General features: G+C 37.1%; 1 protein-coding gene across 1 annotated transcript in view; it reads left to right on the forward strand.

The window, feature by feature from the left end:
• LOC110575489 (bifunctional heparan sulfate N-deacetylase/N-sulfotransferase 4) overlaps positions 1 to 20,720 on the forward strand; it is a 258,954-nt gene extending 238,234 nt beyond the window's left edge. Inside the window, exons 8-13 of the mRNA XM_021684468.1 lie at positions 4,949 to 5,072; positions 6,958 to 7,132; positions 12,497 to 12,667; positions 13,594 to 13,703; positions 17,204 to 17,306; positions 20,601 to 20,720. Coding sequence (XP_021540143.1) covers positions 4,949 to 5,072; positions 6,958 to 7,132; positions 12,497 to 12,667; positions 13,594 to 13,703; positions 17,204 to 17,306; positions 20,601 to 20,720 — 803 coding nt within the window. The remainder of the gene's footprint in view (positions 1 to 4,948; positions 5,073 to 6,957; positions 7,133 to 12,496; positions 12,668 to 13,593; positions 13,704 to 17,203; positions 17,307 to 20,600) is intronic.
• The last annotated feature ends 903 nt before the right edge of the window (positions 20,721 to 21,623 follow it).

Here is a 21,623-nt window from a genome sequence, read left to right on the forward strand (position 1 = left end):
TATTGCCATTATTACTTTCAAATATTCCACATGTGTGATTTGTTTTTTAAAAATAATTATTAAGTATAAATATGATTTGGACTTATTTCCTGATACACCTGAGGTTCATTAGGCATTTTTCCCTTAGTATTTTCTCATATGCTGAAGGACAAGTGTATAAGACTGCAGTAAAAGGAGTGAAAGTATTTCACCAATGAGATGACACTTTCAATTAGAATATTTTATACTTTCTTCAGCATGTGACAGTTTTATACACTTTGCTCATGTTCTGATTAATTAAAGTTTTTATTGAGTTGCTGTATTTTGAATTCACTACTTTGACCGGAAGCATTTTCATCAGTGAGTGCACAAACCATAACACAAAACAAACAGTCACAATAAATAAGCCTGGCCCAGATGAAGATATTTGTAATACAAGCAAGTAGATCATTTTAAATGTTGTGGGCAAAATTTCCAGACTATTAGATATTGGTTGTTGAAATCTTTTCTTCCTTCAGGAATATAAATTGTATTACAACAGTAAGTTACACATGTGCAGGGAGGGGAAAAAAATCAGCACGTATTTTCAGATATATCACTTGTGTTGTTGTTGTTTAAAATGTGCATTAATTTTCTACCAACTCTCTTATAGCAGTGCTAACTCTGGAAAGACTACTAAAGAAAGAAAACATTCTTGTGTTGTAAAATTATGCTAAAAATTTAATTTAAAGTCATATCTTTTATCATTTGTCATTGAATATTATTACTTCTTAGTTCTGCTAGAAAACTACAGGTTAGTAAGTATAAATCTAGTTTTCCTCCTTGTTGTTTGTATTTATAAAGACAATAACTTACACCTTTAGATTTTAATATTTGACCTACCAGTATGGAAATAACCGAGTTTTCAGTGGCTTTTGGCATCCCCAAGGCAAACAAACAAACAAACAAGTTAAAATAAAGGAATTGGATGAAAATAATATTTTATATGCTGTGCAAATGCTATTCTAATGTGAAAACGGTTGTGATAATTCTTAAAATCTGTTCAATCATAAAAGTCTAAAGTCTTCTTTTGTTCTCCTTATTGCTTTAGTTGGCAAAATTCCCACTGCTGTCAGAGCTGTAAATTTCCTGGACACAGCAATTGCTAAGAATCTGGTCTTCAAAGCGAAGTTGTCTTTAAACAACTTAAACATGGCCTACACATCCTTTGCAATAAACAGGAGATATAAAAGTAGTCCTCAAAGCCTTATTTTCTCAATTGTTGTGAGGTGCGAATGGAAGGAACCGCTGTCCCACTTCTCCGTTGCTGAATCCTGGAAGGAATTCCTGTCAGCTGATAGTGGGGCAGTGAATGAGGCCAGGCAGAGAGCAGGGTAGGCCTGGGTTTATGGCACTCAAAGCTTAAATCTAAGTCCTACTAGGATCCTTAGGACAGGTAGGCATCTTTCATGATTCCAGGTCAAATTTTGATATTACCAGGTTAGGAGGGGATTTCCAAAAGGGTTAAATTTAGCACAATAATTCTTTTTTTTTTTTTAAGATTTTATCTATTTATTTGAGAGAGAGAGTGCAAGCGGGGAGAGGGGCAGAGGGTGAGGGAGAGGGGCAGAGAGTGAGGGAGAGGGAGAAGCAGACTCCCCACTGAGCAGGGAACCCGATGTGGGGCTCCATCCCAGGACCCCAGATCAGGACCTGAGCTGAAGGCAGACGATTCACTGACTGAGCCACCCAGGCACCCCTAGCACAATAATACTAAAAGCTTAACTTGTTGGCCTTACCTCTCTCAGAAAATCAGTGTCCCCATTGTCAATATTATTTCTCATGATTTGATTGGCTTACTCTGGTAAAACTAAAAACAAGATTGTATATAAGATAGAATGCAGTTTCTCTGAGAGTACTGTCAGGGATGAGGTCTTTTTTACTTCTTCCACAAAATATTTATATCAAAAGCATTGGATAAAAACAAATGTCAGTAATAGATGAAAATACAGGTGTTAATAAAATAAATACACATTTTTGGGCAGTGGGCCCAGGTTCTATGACTGATTATATGAATGTCAAGCCACATACCTACTGTCCCCAATTGAAAGGGCTTTCTCCTTCCTTCCTGTCCTTTCTCCCTCCTCCTCCTCCTCGAAGTCCCTCCTGCTCTTGGTGGCATGAAGGTGCTGTGCCTTTGACTTTATGTAGCTCTGGGGAGATCTGGTATAAATCTGTGACCAGCAGGGTGATTAAACATGTGTATGTGCTACTGAGTGAGATTATAACATATTTATTTGCGATATTCAGCAATAATTCAAAAATATTCCTTTATCTGTACCCTGGATCCATCCAGTCTCAACATCTCAGGGATATTAAACTATCAATATTCTCAGCTCTCTTGTGTGTCTCAAATCTCGCTCTCTCACTCTCTCTCTCTTTCTCACGCTTGTGCACACATGCACACACACACAAACCATTCCCATCATCAGTTAAACATTTTTATGTAGGTCCCATCCTAGAAGGTATATAGAAAGAACCCTTCTGAATTCCCTGCTCCCTTCCAAATACTACTATACAGTACTCTAATTTATTTCTTCTCCCTGGAACATTTTCTTTTAAGATTTTATTTATTTATTTGACAGACAGAGACACACAGCGAGAGACGGAACACAAGCAGGGGGCCGGGAGAGGGAGAAGCGGGCTTCCCGCCCAGCAGGGAGCCCAATGCGGGGCTCGATCCCAGGACTCTGGGATCATGACCTGAGCCGAAGGCAGACGCTTAATGACTGAGCCACCCAGCCACCCCTCCCTGGAACATTTTTGTTCCTCCTCTCAAAAAATAGGCGCCCCTATTTTTGTTAATTTTTAAAAGTTGTTTTGGGGCGCCTGGGTGGCTCAATCGGTTAAGCGTCTGACTCTTGGTTTTGGCTCAGGTCATGATCTCAGGGTCCTGAGATGGAGCCCTAGGTGGGCTCTGCACTCAGGGTGGGAATCTGCTTGAGATTCTCTCTCTCTCCCTCTTCCTCTGCCCCTACCCCTGTGCTCACTTGTGCTCTCTCTCTCTAAAATAAATAAATAAATCTTAAAAAATAAAAATAATTAAAAGTTGCTTTTAATTAGTAATTAAATTTCTAAGGGCATTTATTAATTTTTACCCTCCCGTTTCACTAGGAGCCACCTATTCTGTATTCCTTTCACCTTTCTTCTGTCCAAGGTGTTGGTCCCCTTAGATCTGTTATCACTTTCCTTTAACTACTCATGCCCCTACTCAGTCTTGGTGGTCATGTAAAGCTGTGAAGATCTAATCAGGTGGCCATCTCATTAATACTTAAAGCACAGTAGCCTTTGCTCCTATGAGCTTAAGATACGTTGGAATAAAATGCCAGTTCTCTGATGATCTGCTCGGCTTCCAGATCCCTAGCTGCAATTGTAACTGTCCTACCAGCCCACCTGTGTAGCTCATCTACAACTCTGCTAGGGCTAGGAAATCCAACTAACCCTCCTGGGTCCAATGTGTTACAAAAGGGATCTTTTCCAGAAGGGAAATTTTGATTCACGAGAACCATGAAAACCCAGTCACTCCATGATTCTTTCCGCCGTGGCCCTCAGTCTCTGGCCCAACTCAAACAGAAACAAGGGTCAGAGATTGCATCTGAGCCTTCTGTGATGTGTATGCTCTGTGGGTTCTATCAGCCAGTCTGTCCAGCCTAGTGCTTCAGTTTATCAGATCAGATTGCCCCATTTAGCCAGGTAGGACATTCAAGTGGTCATCTTTCCAGATTCCTGCCCTCCTCTTTCAACCTTACTGGGAACACTTAAGTTTTTAAGGTACAAGCTGAGAAAATGCTTCCTTTTGGAAGCTTTCGCTGACTTCTCAAGTCTAAGTCACCCGTTCTCTCATGTGTTAGAAAAGCACTCTGGTCTTCTCTCACTATGGAAACTGTCTCACTATGTTGCAATTACCTGTTTACTTGACCCAAGTCCACACATACACTTTAAGATGATCAAGGCCAGCAAATGAGTTTTTCTTCTCAAGAGTTCTCACCAGGAAAAAAAAAAAATTACCACCAGGGACTCACATAGAGTAGCACCAGTCAGCATGTGTTGAATAGTTGGATTTAATTTAATTGATTTGAATATAATATTGAGATCTACCAGGTTCAGCTATAGTGCTGGATGCCCTTGATGCTTTAGCCACTCACCTGACTCCCAGAGGGAAATTGAACCACCAGTTTCTGAAGTTCTCTCCCAGCTTAAAGCACAGTATCATCCCCTTCAGATGCCCAGTTTTGTCTTACCTTTGTACAACCACCTATGTGTTTTTTGCATTTTTTGTATGTTATACATCTCCTGTGGTATCTTATTTCATATTTTTCTTCAAATAAACTGATTTTTACCTCAAATAAAATAATTTAAAGCAGAAACTCTGTGTCACCCTATAAACAGGAGAATAGGTATTGCATATCAAACAGAAAAAAATGTAAAAAAAAAAATCAGAGAGGAAAAGAGCTGTATCATCAGTCTACTTCACTTTGCCTATGTACTAATATTAAATCAGATGTTTAGGTAAATGGAATCATGAAGACTAACAAAAGAAAACTTAGATTGTTGTCACATGAAATGCACCTAATTGATTTTAAGGAAATCTTTTTTTAAAAGGTTTTACTTATTTGAGACACAGAGAGAGAGAATGAGAGCATGAGCAGGGGGACTGGGGGGGGGAAGGTTAGAGGCAGAGGAAGAAGCAGACTCCGCGCTGAGCAGGGAGCCCTACATGGGGCTGGATCCCAGGATCCTGGGATCATGACCTGAGCCGAAGGCAGACGCTTAACCGACAGAGCCACCCAGGGGTCCCTTAAGGAAATCATTTTAATACCAGAAAATTTGGTCTTCTGGATATTACTTTTTGAGCAAAAATTTTGCTAAAATAGTATTTGTCTCTTCTTTTGTTGCCATATATAACCCTTTGCCTCCTTTTTTGCTATAGGAACAACTGCACTTTATTTATTCCTTCTTATGCACCCTTCCATCATCAGCAATCTTCCCAGTCCCAAAACATTTGAAGAAGTTCAATTCTTTAATGGCAACAACTACCACAAGGGAATCGATTGGTAAGGAAAATAACGAAAAATAAAGACCATTATTAACACATGCTCAATCACAGCAGAGTGATTATAGATGTATGTGTGGCATCTACATAATTACAGCATAAATTTGTTATGCTCAATTCTACCATAGTGAATTAGAAATTAATTTATAACAATGATATGTTTAATCAGTGTTGCCTATAATTTGATTTGGACAGTGCAATAATGATAATATTTTTCTGGTAAATTAATATAATTGAATAAAGAAGATTATGGAATTTTTTTCAGAATTATTCATAAGGAAATTTAAAATTCTGCTTAAGCATATTATTATTTTACTGCGCCTAGAATTTTTTTTTAACTACATAATTTGTCTTCACAAATGATGCTTGAGGAAACAAATAAATAAGTTATTTTATACTCTGTGACATGTATCTTCATTAACCACATAGACTATAAAATGTTATATTATAAGATAAGCTGATATTTGTCATGCAAATAATAACATAGCATTTCCAAAACCGTATTAATGCCAGCCATGCACATGCATAAAAGGAATACTACTTTGCATTTAATAAATTATGAAAAATTTTAAAATCACAATATTTTCCCTAAACTGAAATAGAATAAACCTGGTATTAGAACTGGTCTTTACTCTGGGGCTTTTTTCTAGCTTTATTCCAGTTTTCTAAGAAACTATCACACTGATTCCAACTTCCAGTTATATAAGGCAAATCTCCTCCAGGGAAAATTCCCCTAAATGCATAACTCTGCAGTGTGTAACTTTATGTCAACACCACATATGAGCCTGTCCTCAACAAGAGGCCTGTTCTGTTTAGACCCAGCTAGGGCTAGAGTAGGGGAGGGGCAATGCCGGTAAGCAGATCTGGCTTCCTATCACGGGTAGAGATGTGCCCACTCTGCATCTAAGATATGACTATTCTACCTTACTTTAAAAAGACTAAATGAATTTTGGAAGTGCATTCAAGTTACTAAAAGCAGAACAGCAATTTTTTCTTATCTCTGAGCTCAAATGGAACACAAATTGTTAAGCAGGAATATAGATGAGGCTTTTCACCACTTCACATTTGGGAAACATAATAACAAATGTCAAAGAGGAAAATAAGTGTCTTATATGAATTCTTAATTGCTCTCATTATTTATTTCTAGAACATTTGAGGGTTAGAGAAGTGATGAGCTGTAAGGAGGATTACACACATAATTAAAGCCTTGCACTGAGTTAACCTCCGAACATATTGATTCCATAATCTACACACAGAGGAATGTTCCGACAGCATATGGAGGAGTGAACCTACCAAGGCACCACAGGATCAACTGGCAGGAAATATCCTCTTAATGACTCTAGATAGACTATAATGTGTTCACATTGCTACACATACAACAAATTATGCAGAAGTTAAAAAGGAGGAGAGCAGCTATGCCCTACTCTGCTTAGGATTTTATAGCTCTTCTGACTTACGTCCTCCTCTCTTGTGCACTTTCATCTCAAATTAAAAATTTTGCATTCAAGTTTGCAAACAAGAATTTACTATTTTAAAATATTTACTAGGCAATACTTTGTAATTTGCTTTTTGCCAAGGGTAAACTTAATTTTTCTGGATTTGGCTTATGATAGCAGAGATCATCATCCGAAATCTAAAAGATTTTTCCCTCTGTTCTTAACAATCCACCTATTTCATCTCCCTTTCCCCTGCCCTACATAGTTCATTAAAACAGTAATACTTCAGATTGTCTTACTGCCAAAGTATATAGCATAGCCATGATTTCAACTATTATGACACTAATAAGTAGACATCAATATAAATGAATGTAAAAATGTTCAAATATTTAATATCCATAGCATGTTGAAGAAAAACTTAAATCTCTGATTATTTTTCTCTGCCTTCAGGTATATGGACTTTTTTCCTACTCCATCCAACATTACAAGTGACTTTCTATTTGAAAAGAGTGCTAATTACTTCCATTCAGAAGAAGCTCCCAAGCGAGCTGCATCTCTGGTCCCCAAAGCCAAGATCATCACCATCCTCATCGACCCCTCAGACCGGGCATACTCTTGGTACCAGGTATGAAGCAGTAAAAAATACTTTTAAAAACATTTGGCCATAGCTTAAATGTAAGCAATGGTAAATACCAAAATAAAGTCTAGGTGTCCAGATGTATTCAACAGTCAAATGTTACAGAGCTAACGCCCTCCAAAAAAAAAAAAAAAAGGAAAAGAAAAGAAATTACAAGTGATAAAAGCTGAATATTTGATTCGTGTGAAGTTGGGCAAGGAATTTCAAGCATAAAGTAATAGAAAACATCATACATAAAAGATTAATAGATTGAATAGACAGTATAATGTAAAATATTAGTCTTTCAGAATTAAAAGTACATATCTAAGTAGAGCATCTTTAATAATACATGGTAAATAGTTTAGTACCCTTAACTTGTAAAAAAAAAAAAGTTTCTGTAAATTGGTAAAAATAAAAAAATATAATATCTCACTAGAAAAATGAGCAAATGAACAAAACACATAGATAGACATTTCACATGCACAAAGACACCCACAAATGTAACTGCTCAGCAATTTATATGAAAAATGATCAACCTAATTAGGAAGCCACAAAATATAAATCAAAATGATATTCTTTTTGAATATCATTCAACAAAAATTGTAATGTTTATTCTCCTTGCTGGCAAGGGCGTGATGGTAAAGATATTCAAACGTTGCAATATAGATGGAGATCTTTTCTGAAAACTAATTTGGCAATAATTATCAAAATAGTTTTGTAAGGGTCCTGTTGTGCTATGGATCCTCTTCTGGAATCAATCAGAAACTTCAAAGGGATGGACAAATATTTATCCCTTTATACATCCCAGTACTAGTCAAAAAATGTGGGGTAGAAGGAGAGTCGGGGAGAGGGAAAAGTATATGCGGTCCCCTGGGTGCAAGGAACCTTAGCACATTTACAGAACTAAGAAAACTTCCATGTGGCTAGAGAGCAAAACCTGAGGTGACCTGTGGGAGATCAGTCTGAGACGTACACAGGGGACAGAACTCAGGAGGGGGAACCATGTGGCTGCCATTCTTGAAGCAACTGAAAGCCTTTGAAGAGTTAAGCCAGTGTGTGACTACCAGATTTCCTTTTAGAGGCAGGTAAGAAATAGAGGCAGCATTGACAGTGAAAGTAAGAACAGACTGAGTGAAGTATAAAGTATCAAGGGACATGTAGGGATTAAAACCAACAGAACCTGGTGAGGAAACACTGTCAAGGATGAACCAAATTTCCGATGTGGACAACTGGATGACGAGTATAGATTCCCATAAAAATAGAAGCACTGAAGAAGGAAACAGGACTGGTTGGGGGGAGGGGTGCTAAAGATGGGGCACAAGTGGTAACCATGATGTCCGGATTCACTGTCATACGGAGACAAACAGTAGAGTCAGCAGGCACTCTGGGGAGAGGTCGGAGCTGGAGACAGAAATTTGTGAATCAGAGGCAAAAAGCCACACACATGGGGAAACTGCCTAAGGAGAGAGTTTAGAGAAACAAAGTATAGAGAACGATGAGGCAGCCAGGGAGACAAGAGAACACAGTCAGAGGAGTAGAAGAAAACCCAGGAGTGTGATGACACTGAATACAAGGGGACCGAGTACTACCAAATGGAGGAGGTGACAAGTGTCAAAGGGCTGCTAAGAAATTAGACAGTTGGACCAAACAAGGCCTGAATTATTTTCACTGAGTTGAAAGACATTGAGAGAAGTGGAACCTTTAGTGAGACAATGAAAAGAGCAAAACCAGATGGATTTGGTGGAGGAGAAACTAAGTGGGAAGAAGAAAAAAAAAATGTGAGATTTCAAAGGGGAAAAACAAGACACAGGCTTGTTACAGAGAAGTTAAAGTGGGTTCAAGGAAACTGTGCTCTATGGTGGTAGTGATTTGAATCATGAGATGTTTCCAAAAAAAAAGGAGAGATGTTTAAGGCCCAGGAGAGAAATCTGGGTATCAGTCCCACGAGGATCCTGAGGAGCTAGGAAGAGATGACTATAGGAAATAACTTAGATGGGAGGGAAGCATCCATTTCCAGACTTCACTCTTCTGGTGCAGGGAGCCTCCTGGCAAGCTGCTGGAGTCTATGGGTCCCATTTCTGAAACACGTTTGAAAAGCATAAAACTACGTAGAATTACAAAGAAACAACTTTTTAAAAATATAATTATCAAAGTAATTTTTAAATCAGTAAAAAATCTTTATTTATTTAAGAATTAAATGGCCAGGGGGCACCTGGGTGGCTCAGTTGGTTAAGCGACTGCCTTCGGCTCAGGTCATGATCCTGGAGTCCCGGGATCGAGTCCCACATTGGGCTCCCTGGTCAGCAGGGAGTCTGCTTCTCCCTCTGACCCTCCTCCCTCTCATGCTCTCTGTCTCTCATTCTCTCTCTCTCAAATAAATAAATAAAATCTTTAAAAAATAAATAAATAAATAAAAAGAATTAAATGGCCAGATCTAATGGTGGGACCAATACTGCTATAATGTTGAAGTAGGATTGAGCATGAACAGCATTTTGATATATCTGAAACACCTGTATTGTGATACAAAAAGAGTTGATTTTTACTGGTATAATACATGCAAAATTTCATTTAAAAGTTACTGAAAATAAAAAGACTATTTTTTTGTTGTTGTTCAGATCCAAGTTCATAGACCCTCTGAGTTGTATCAGTAGGGCTCTGGTTAAGAATCCTTCCATTAAAACTTAATCTGAAGGTCTGAGATAGAGAAATTGAAGTGATTCCAATGGTCTCTCCTTCCTTTGGAAAGTTGAGAATGAGTTAATCTGATGAAAAAGAGGGGGATAATTTGGGCAATGGCAGTTTGAGGAGAGAAAAAAGGCAGTGTGAAATCTTTGTACAGGGGTGAGATAAAGTTGACCACAAAAATGTAAAATTGCCTACAGCAGTAAAAGCCTAATTAAAGGTTATCCTGAATTTGTGGTGGTAATAATGTACATGTACTAAAATCCCATGATATGAGTGCATTTGTGTATGTGTATGTTTAATGCACATATAAATTAATGCCCAAAAAAAAGGACTAAAAGGGAATTTTTAAAGAGCATACGAGAAATTTTTATTTTTTATTACTTTTTTTTCATTTATTTTTTACCCATTCTTTATTTTTTTATTCATACTTTTTCTTGACTTTCTTCAATAAACATTTATGGCCAAGAACAAATAATAATGGACAGAAAAATGTGACCCTGTACATTGGGATTACAAGAGGTCAGGGATCCTAGGAGAACACCCGGATTGGGAGTAAGATCCAAGTGTTATTAGAATCCATGAGTCACTGTCTCCCTCAAGATAGAAAAATGTGCCTTTCTCACTTTATGAAAATTCATATTGCAAAGCAACATAAACTTACTTTAAAAAAAAAGTAACAAAAGCATTGAAATATTAAGCCTTCATTAAAAATGTTGAATATAAGTACTTGGGGTCAAATGTTGCACATTTCCTAGCAGAAAACATAGAACAAATTTATATGAATCTTTTCTCACATAGATTAAACTATTTAAATAAAAGAGAATCTGTGCCTGCTTCTTTAAGTAAATTCTTTGAACATACATGTTTGAAAGGAATTATTTTTCCTGATATTTTTATTGCCATATTGCTAAGAGTAGGGTCCCCAAACTGCTCCACATTTCAAAATAATGCAGCCTATTACTTAGCTAGGCCTGTCTATTCAGTAAATACCATAAATCCAAAGCTCAGCAGGTATAATTCAGAAACTCCTACAAATGTCACCTGCCACTGTAATTTCTATCCCACATTTTTAAAATGGGCCTCACAAAGAAGCTATAGTGCTATTTTTTCCATAAAATATGTCCCTTTGTGACTTCTGGTCATATTTTTATGCTAATCTTCTACTTGCAGGAATATAAAGAAAAGTTGGTGTTAAACTTTTATAAATCAATGTAGAGAAGATTAAGTACAGTTCCATATTATCACTGCTTAAAATAGAAATTTTAGCATTAACATATTAATATGCACATAGTATTTTTAGATTCCTTTATTCAAGTTATGTAGATTCTACACATAGTATTAATTCAATGTATTATGTAGTCTCTATGTACTCAGCATAATGCATATACATATAAGAATGTCAATAAATATAAAATAATGAGAGGCCTTCCAAAGTTTTATTCCACCAATCTACCACTCACTGGTTACTGTTTAACCACTTCTTACTCATCTTTACTTTTTTCATTTTTCTAACTCACATAGACGAACTGCGGTTACACAATTGCATCAAGTCCTAATACACTCCCATCCTCATCCTGTAGTTAATTTTCTTTATGTTAAACTTTTAGATATCTTGCAAAATCAATTCATCCATTCCCACAATTTACCCACTTTCACTCAAACTTAAGAGATCAAGTTCTCTTAGTTTCTATGTTTATTTTTTTGACTTATAAAAATCTCTGTTATTACATTTTAGCTCAAAATTTTCAACCACTTAAAAAGATCCTATCATCTTTCATTCAGAATTGATCACCTATTGGTCTGGCTACCAAAGCAATATATATGACTCTAGTCAAATATCTGACTTTATTATAGTCTGTTAATCTATTGCCTCCCATAGAAAATTTTTATTTCTTTGAAGATAGAGATTACATTTTGCTTGTATCTTTCTATCTCCAGAATCTATAGCAGTTTTTCGTTCTGGTAAGGAGCTTAGTGAATGCTTATGAAATTGTATTCACTGCAAAATCTCTTATTGTATTGGGCTCTTGAGCTTGACTATTGATGGTTTGTTATGAAAGACTCAGAGATTTGGTACTGAAAAGTAGTAGTGGATCAGTACTTGTAAATTAGCACAGATAGATGGCAATTCTTGGGAGAGGAAAAGGAAAGGACTTTGGGCAACACCAACATCTTTATGACACCTAAACAAGTATTAGGAATACACATCCACTTTCTCTATGCTCATAGCCTCTGCCACAGAGGGATATTGGGGAAATGTCAGAACCTGTAGGAATAACTATGATGAGACAATGAGCAGAGTAATATATGAATCTGCTCTTGCCAATCTAAATCTCTTTTCACTGGGCTTGATTTGTCTAGTCCCCGATATCTATTCACTTTTAATCAGACCCATGAAGAAAATCCTGTACTCTGTCTCTCGCCTTGTATGTAAACGCAAAGACAACCGCAGGCTTATGTGCATACCACTTGATATACATGGAAGGCTTGTACTTTAAATAAGCAATATGTCATCGCCTGGCTTTTAATATATGCACTCTTTATTTTTTCATTCTAAAATTAATTTATCATTTTCATTACTTTTTGGAAATAAAAGACACACCCATGTACATACATCAAACACAAACATGCACACATACCGTGCATGCATAAAGAACACCAATTTTACAATTGACTTTCTTGTTAAAGCACCAACGATCACATGAAGATCCAGCTGCCCTGAGGTTTAATTTCTATGAAGTTATCACAACCGGACATTGGGCCCCATCTGACCTAAAAACTTTACAAAGGAGATGCCTAGTACCTGGATGGTATGCAGTCCACATAGAAAGATGGCTAACTTACTTTGCTACTTCTCAGGTAAGGTCCTAAAATTAATTTCTTCTGTTTAATATACCTTGGCTGTATTGCACTTGACAAACAGAAAATAAGAAATAACATTGCCACAGACAATTCATAATAAGACAATCATACCTAAAGAAGATATGTGGATTTTTTACATTTTTAATGTCAATAATAATGTTAAAATGTTAAGTGGCTGTAAAACATATTCTTGGGATCTTCTTTCAGGTAGTAGCTGGTCTCAGAGTGCTGAGTCCTCACACGGGAGACATCATGTGATCCATAAGTAGTAACTCAACTACTCATAGAACAGCCATTTAGACAATACCTTTATGGAACACCACATGCAGATAGTCTGACATCTGTCCTCTAGGGCTCTTAGAGAGGAAGAGGTCACACATTAGACTGTCAAAATGGAAAATGCTGTAACAGCTCCAGGAGTGTGGGATAGAACAAGAGGTAAGGATTTGAGGAAACATTCATACTGTTTATATTCTTTACTCCAGATCAGGTCATGACTAAAACCTGAGTTCTTTGTCATGGTTTATAAGGAAAATAGATAAGTAATTTTCATCTGAATGCCATTTCTAAGTCTTTGGCTCCAAGGTTAGCTCATGGGATTCCATAGGCTGGATAATTATCTGATTACATGACGGATGGAAAATTGAGTTTCTCCTGAACTACTAAATCAAGAGAGTTTCTGTGTTTATTTCTGATTTACAATCAAGTTAGTTAAGGGTTATAAACAATGCCGATGGCAAACTTCAATTGTTGTTTATTTGGAAGGACACAATAGTAAACATTAAAATGTATCCTAAGTAATGCATATTTTCTTCCTATTCACACTGACCTAACTGATTAATGTCATACCAGATCAAGTGAGGCAGTTCAGTCTATTTAATTTAGTTTTGTTCTTCACAAAGTGACTATTTTTGACTTTATAGTTGCTAATTATTGATGGACAGCAGCTGAGATCTGACCCAGCTACTGTGATGGATGAAGTCCAGAAGTTTCTGGGAGTTACACCTCATTATAATTATTCTGAAGCACTAACGTGAGTCTATTCTCATGCTTGATTTCATTTCCATTATTTGCCATCATAAATTATCACTGGTAGGTGTGTATATAGCATCATTAATACTAGCTATGAATTTATACATCATTATGCTACTCAAAAGCAGTCAAAGGAGTACCCTTATTATTCATGTAGAGTCTTCCTTTAGAATAGCACAGATACTTTATTTTGCAAAGTGTTATCCTATAGGCATTTTATATATCACAAACTCCCTTCTTGGAGGGCTTTTTCCCAATATAAGTTTGGTTAAGTAAATTTTTTAGACGCCTACGCTGCAAAAATTGTCCTAGAAATTGAAGTTACAAAGGTGAAAAAAATTTGGGAAGACCCCAAGTAATTCACAGGTTAGAAATGAAGTGCTGATGACCATCATTAATTCTGTGAAAGTGACCAGTATTTGGGGTAGAACTGGGAAAAGGATAAATTCATATTTTACTTTGTATTTATTAAATTATGTCTAACCAAATGTAATCACATGTAATGTTCCAGTTATCTATTGTTGCATGACAGACCATCCCCAAACCCATCCGCATATTACCACAGCCATTTTATTATGCTGATAAATTCTGGGGGCTGGGAATTCAGACAAGACACAGCCGTAACAGCTTGCCTCTGCTCATAAAACCTGGGGACACAAGGGGGGAATGTGACTATCTGGGTATGAATCAAATGTCTGGGGACTGGAATCTTCTGGAGGCTTCTTCACTTCTTCACTCATATCTCTGGCTTTTAGACTGGGATGGCTCAAAGGCTAAGCTCAATGGGATGAGACCTCTTTGTGTGGCTTTTCGACAGTGTAGTGGCTGTGTTCTGAGAGGGAGTGATATGTTAAGGAGGTGTGATCCAGCACAGCCATAGCGTTCTCTGACCTAGTCTTGCAAGTCGCACATCATCCTTTTCACTTCACCTCATTTTATTGGTTACAACCAAGTCACTAAAGCCAATACAAATCCATAGTGAGGGCAATGGACCTCCCCCTCCTGATGGGGAGGGGCAAGAGCATTCTGCAGAAAAGAATATGGGAGGGGAGATATTGTTGCAATCATCTTAGAAAAATAAAACCATATACTTGGGTAACTAAAGATGGGGGGGGGGAGGTAAAGAAGCACAATAAACAATCAAAACCTCCAAGGAGCCAAAACATATTTTAAAAGGGCATGTACTTGACTCCCTCACAAGGCTTGATACAAAGCCTATTAAATTTTAGACAAAATTCTAACAAGCCTGATTATATAATTTCCCAGGTCACAGCAGATTAGAATTAGCAATTAGACAATTAGAGAGGGTAATGGAAGGACAGGAAAAGCAGTAATAAGATTGGGTTGTTCCTGATCCACTCAAACAACCCTAATGAAGTTTTTACCTACACATGGAAATAACAACAATACAAGGCATGCCCCTGTTGATTAAGTAGACAAAGCTTCCTAGAATACGTTTTACATTAATAGTTATTGATGTTAGCATGTCTTTCCCTGCCTCCCTGTGGTAGTTTAAGGAACGGTTCTATCTTGTTTACTACAAATAGTTGCTTATGGTTCAGTACACCTGTAAAATCATACTTTTCAAGAAGAGATTACAAACAAGTACCAAATATATGGTTTTTAATATGTCTCACATCACAAAAATTAATAACTGTAGTGATGTTCAGTGTAATAAAAGAAGTCGTGTGGCAACCAATTCGTTGTTGTCTCAAAGTTGTCCAATAGTTATTTGAGAAAGGTTTTGCATCTTCATTTCACAATTTCATGCCTACTAAAATAAAACCGTAACAATGAATTCATATAACTTATAAAAAGTAAATGCCCTCTGTTAGAGTATATAACATCAATGCAATAAATGAAACCAGGACAGCAAAATAATGTGGAGTCAAAGCTATGACAGCCCTATCTAAAAGCCCTATCTGACTTTCAATATGGCCCTTCTTCCTCAAGTTGTATTACGGTCTGCCTCACAACGGCTGCTGTGGAAACAGGGAGAGACTGCAGCCCATCCTGGGATCTCCACACACCTGAGAGGAAAAGAGATGCTCTCAGCATGGGTATAAATATCTTGGCTTTGTTGCCAGAACTGTATTTTACCTTAATGCAGTTAAATATTCTCATGCTAAGGCAGAAAATGCTGTTTAGGGGCACAGTTATGCCGACTTCCCCATCTCATTTTGCAGAGCATGCTGAATTGTTTTTCCTCTTGGGAAATTAATGAAAACTCGAGAAAGGACTGTGATAGACAAGGAGTAGATTGAAAAGTCCAGGTTGGAAATGACTTTGTCTTCCTTTTATCCATTTAACCAGTGATGTATTTAATTTTAATTGATAACATGTACTAGGACAACCTGGACTGCACGGATCAGGTCTCTAAAAACAGGTTGGGCAGGGAACTGTGAAGAAAAGTTCCCTCTCCCTCCTAAATGAGTTCACATATGTGCAGAGGCAAATTGCAGGTGCACGTATTATAGGAATGGGCCCAGGGCAACAAAATATTCTGCAACTAATTAACTTTACACCCCCGTCAATTATGCTTCATCCTTCTAAAACATCTGCTGAGCAACAAAAATGCAAACCTTTTCGATGTTTTATGCATGCAGCAAGTCCCATAGCAATAAATTTAAAATTTCTCTTCTTATTTGAGTTATTCTTCCATTTTTCCTATCTTGTTAGTCCTAAACAAAAGTTCTTATATATCTGAGTTTAAATAATTAGGCCACACATCCTTTCTTTTGTAACTTTGTGCAGCCATAGGAGCAAAACATTAGAATTTTCTTTAAGAGTATAGGGACCTGAATTATCCCATAGGATCATTTGCCTTCAACAAAAGAAATGAAGAGTTGTCTAATCTTCCATTCACCACTTGGCATGGCCTGTGCCTCATGTTGTTTGAAAAAAATATAATAAATTCCATTTTTAAAATTTTAATTTCCTCCTTAAAAAGTGTAAACATTTTGAACTTGAAAAACTATAGTATTCTTCTAAATTAGAAGCTTTAATTCATGTTTACATTCACAAAAGTATACTTACATTACATTCAGTCACTTTAATATATACCATTGAATGATTTCAAAGAAATCTGTTAACATATTTTGACAGGGAAATCATATTAATAAGTAAATAAATATTTTAAAAGTTCTGTGTATATGGGTTGCAGTTTTGATGATTGGTCCTTGATCTTTTATAGATGAATAGGTAAAATATGAAATTTAAATTAATAATTTCAGTCTAAGATTGGACTAAAGATTTTCAGATCTTTTTTCATTCAGTAGAAATATTCAAAAATATATAATAACATAAAGCTTATTTAATCTCAATTAGACTTTTAAATCAATTCATTGAATATTTGTAGAACTGAACTAAATTAAATTGAAACAATGGGCATACCAAAGTGCATTTCTTTATCCAACTGGTGAGGCTCTCTCACTTAAAATTCTGTATACAATTTATGATCATTATATTTTTATAATCATGTATATGTTTGATCTTTTGTAGGTTTGATCCCCAAAAGGGCTTTTGGTGTCAACTACTGGAAGGAGGAAAGACCAAATGTCTTGGAAAGAGCAAAGGCCGAAAATATCCATCCATGGATCCAGAGGTAATATTTTCCTAATCTTTGAAACACTCTGGTAAAATTTCATGCATACAACTCGGTGTTTCAAAATAAGGGACATTGTGTTTGCTTCCTTTTCTTCTCTTTCTTTGCTATCAATGTTTTATATATTTAGAAAATAGGCTCACAGAGATCAATAATTGATAGATATTCATAGGAATTGTTTGCCTTTAGGATGCAGTTGAAACATAAATACCTACTGAACAGTAACTATTTTCCAAATGTGTAAAGTGCTTATGTGAATTGTTTACTAAACAAGTAATTTTGGATAAAATACATAGACATTATTATTATATATTAAATATGCGTATGCTATGCCTGTACCACGCATGGGTACTGAGGTGAGCAATGGAAAGCCAACACGTGGGTGGGGAAGTTTCTCCACACCACCAATCAGTGCTCAGACACCAGCTAGGTATCCAACAATTCAACTCCGTTCTGATAATATCTACCCTGAGATAGCATTAGATTTTTTTTTTTCCAGGAAGTCAGGAAATATTTTATTGACAACTAGGGACGTGGCCATAAGAGAGGGAAGCACACAGGACTGCAAACTAAAACCCAACAGGCAGCAAGGGCCCTTTGGGCCAGGAACCCTGAGTCCTGGCGTCCTCACGGTCTCCCACCAAACAAGACTGGGCATCCAGGAGAAGGGGCAGTGGCTCTGGTGTCCCACAGAGTGAGAGGATATATGATGCCTCATTAGGAGCGACAGGGTAAGGAGGTAAAATGGAGGGAGGGTCCATCACTGCCTAAGACCACCTCCTCCTCTCAGAGCCAACACGAGGTGGAGGACTGAACCACCTAGGATCTTGTAATCAGCTGCTGTCTTCTCATCATTCATCTGTTTTCCACTGTAGATGAGCCGCTGCTGCTGTGGGGGGATGCCCTCTTTCTCCTCCACACGCTCCTTGATTCGCTCCACCTTGTCTGTGGGTTCAATGTCAATCTCAACGTTAAGGGCTCTGTTCTGTAAGGCTGTCTCTGCCCACCCCCAACTTCAGACACTCGTTGCAAGCTCAGGTTGTCACCTGTGCTTTTGACCAAACAACCAGCCATAGATTGAAAGTTCCAACATCCTTCTCCCCGGGTTCAGTTCATTTGCAACAGCGACTCACAGAACTCACAGAAACGTCACTTACTAGATCACGTGTTAATCATAAAGGGATATAACTCAGGAGCAGCCAGATGGAAGGGATGCATAGGGCAAGTGATGGGGAAAGCCCTCTATGTGAGCCACTCTCCCCCAATCTCTTCATGTTCACCAACAGGGAAGTTCTCTACACCCAGTCCTTTTTGGGTTTTTATTGGAGGTTTCATTACAGAGACATAATTGATTAAATCTTTGGTAAATGGCAACTGATTCAATCCCCAGCCCCTCTTTCCTCCAGGCCAGTGGGGTGGGACTTAAAGTTCCAACCTTCTAATCACATGGTTGGTTCTCCTAGCAACCAGCCCCCATCCAGGCGGGTTCCAGAAGAATGTTAATTAACATAACAAAAGATACCTTTATAACTCTTTCATTCAGGAAATTCCAAGGATTTTAGGAGCTTTGCGCCAGAAAAGGGAGCAAAAACCAGATATATTTTATATCATAAATCACAATATCACAAAGAGGATACAGGATAAAACAGTTATGAACCCAGCTTTTTATAGGAGAGTAAATTAGTTATTGTCATTGATTTATAATAAGATACATAAAACAATGACAAACTACAAAAGCAGGAAAAGAAATTCTTAATAAAAGTGATGGTACGGGGCACCTGGGTGGCTCAGTCGGTTAAGCATCTGCCATAGGCTCAGGTCACGATCCCAGGGTCCTGGGATGGAGCCCCACATCAGGCTCCCTGCTCAGCGGGGAGTCTGCTTCTCCCTCTCCCATTCCCCCCTGCTTGTGTTCCCTCTTTCGCTGTCTCTCTCTCTGTCAAATAAATAAAATCTTAAACAAACAAAAAAAAGTGATGGTATGAGGAGGTAGACTAAGGTTGAGAAACCAATTAGCCATCAGCTGAGCCAGATATAATGAGTATCTCTCCCAAGGCAAGGTGGGCAAAGGGAGGATGGAAGTGATTCAGATGTTACTATGGAAATAGAAGTACCAGAAAGTCCTTAAACTGTACCTTTGAACTCAATAATTTCAAAAGAGTTTCAGAAATCACTTTAATCTGCCAGGAAATCAGTGTGATGTTCTCACTACTTCTACAAACATCTTATCCAGACTTTGAAGTGTTTACAATCTGGTTTAAGGGAAGAAATGTAATGAAATATTCGGTGGATGGTACAAAACGAAATGTAGTTGTCTTAAGTCCATTTCCACAGTATGCACCAAAGTTGCCAAGGGAGTTTTATGAAGAACAAGACTCATTTGTGTTAAAATATGGGAAAGGGCTTAAGTGAGATGGTATAAATTTAACAAGACCGAAAACTGTTTGGGCCATTGCTCCTATACTTCCACAAGGAAAATTGTTCATCTGTACTATTTTATCAGAGACACAAAACAATGTTCATTGGGTTATAATATAAGGTAAGTGACATCCAGAGACAAAACCCAATTACAAATTTTCTGGTTTCCCAGAAATACAAGAAAACATAAAGACTACTGATATAGTTGAGCATTCTTTTTTTACCCATTCATCTAATAAGGGCCAACCATTCCAGTTTGACTAGGAATTTAAGAATCACAAGAAAATTCATTATAATGATTTTTATAATGAGATCTTATACTATTTTTGAAGTAAAAACTCTTGCTTTAAAAGCATAAATTTTTGTCCTGAACAAACATAGAAAATATTTTTGCAAAGTCATAGGTTATTTCTTTAATCATGAATTTCAGCTCTTATGGTTATTTATGTTCACTTTTTATGCTATGGCACAATTTTACACAAAGTGACCAATTTTAAAGGAAATGTCTGTGTTTTTTCTAGCTCACTTTTGTAGATTTGGTACCACTTCAGGTCCCTACCTCATTCTTCTGTAGTGTCACTACCTCTCATCAACTTTTCTCCCTGCATAGACTTGACCAATACTGAATAAATAAGTGCCTCAGTGGTATATAAGCCAGAAAAGATATACCTGTACTTATTTTTATTTTATAGCTACAGTTCTGCCAAATCTTTTTAAAAGGTAAAGATGAGTGATATCTAGGGAACAATCCAAAGAAATGCATATTTTATAGACACCTATATTGTATTAGAATTTCTTAAGAAATGTAGGTTGCATAACTGTGTTTAATGAACTAATAACGCCCTTCAAGTTTTTTTTTTTCTTTTTGCTTTCCAGTCTAGAACTTTCCTCTCTAACTACTACCGTGATCATAATGTGGAACTGTCCAAACTGCTACACAGACTGGGGCAGCCTCTGCCATCCTGGCTGAGACAGGAGCTGCAGAAAGTGAGATAGCAGTGGAGACAAGAACCAAGGCTTGAAGGATGCTTCCTTTTACTATTAAATAGAAAAGCAAACCCCACAACTTTTACCCCCATACTGCACTTGTGATTGTCAACAGAGGACTGTGTGAATAAATTTCCTTCTATCTTTTTCATAAAATGAAAACTGTTATATATGCACGCATTGGCAATTACTAGCATCCATCCCTGTGTGAGCTTCTGGGAAGTAATGTGGGGTTTTGTGGCATTATCTAGTTTCCAGTATAGGGATCATAACAGAGCCCAGTTCCTCTGTTAACCACAAAGTTTCAGAAATTCTACATAAAACCGAGAATCCTAATTATATGCAAGTGATAAATGAGAATCTTGAGGAAAATATAAGAACAGAGATATATGTAAATGAAGGTAGCAGGAACCCAATATCTGAATTTAAGGGCTTACATTTTCTCTTTACTAATTTAAAAACAAGTTTGTTTTTGTTGTGAAAAAAAATCCTATGATCCCATACTCTTATTTTGAGCAGTTATTATTTATTATATTTAGCCCACATATTTTCCTCCATTACTCCTCTTTATGAATTTCCTTGGTTTGTTAGAGAAGTTGTAAAGTTGTAGCCTCCTGTGTTTGTCGTCTGTTTTCCTTCTATAGAAGGAAAAGATCCACATTCACGGATAGTACTATTTTATCTGGCAGGGCAATCCATTCTGAGTGAATTCTGCAATATGGGTCCAACAAAATCTATCAGAGATTTTGGGGAAAAGGCATGAGAATGCATACTCTGTGTAATATTAACTAATATGTATAAGGCCACCTTTCCATGGGACCATAACCTTACCATATTAGTAATCTAGGTATCTCCACCTTGACAATGATGCAGTATTTATATATTTTTTTCACTATGGAAGAAAAAAAACTT

The sequence above is a fragment of the Neomonachus schauinslandi genome, chromosome 2, assembly GCF_002201575.2.
Source record: "Neomonachus schauinslandi chromosome 2, ASM220157v2, whole genome shotgun sequence".
Lineage (NCBI taxonomy): Eukaryota > Metazoa > Chordata > Mammalia > Carnivora > Phocidae > Neomonachus > Neomonachus schauinslandi.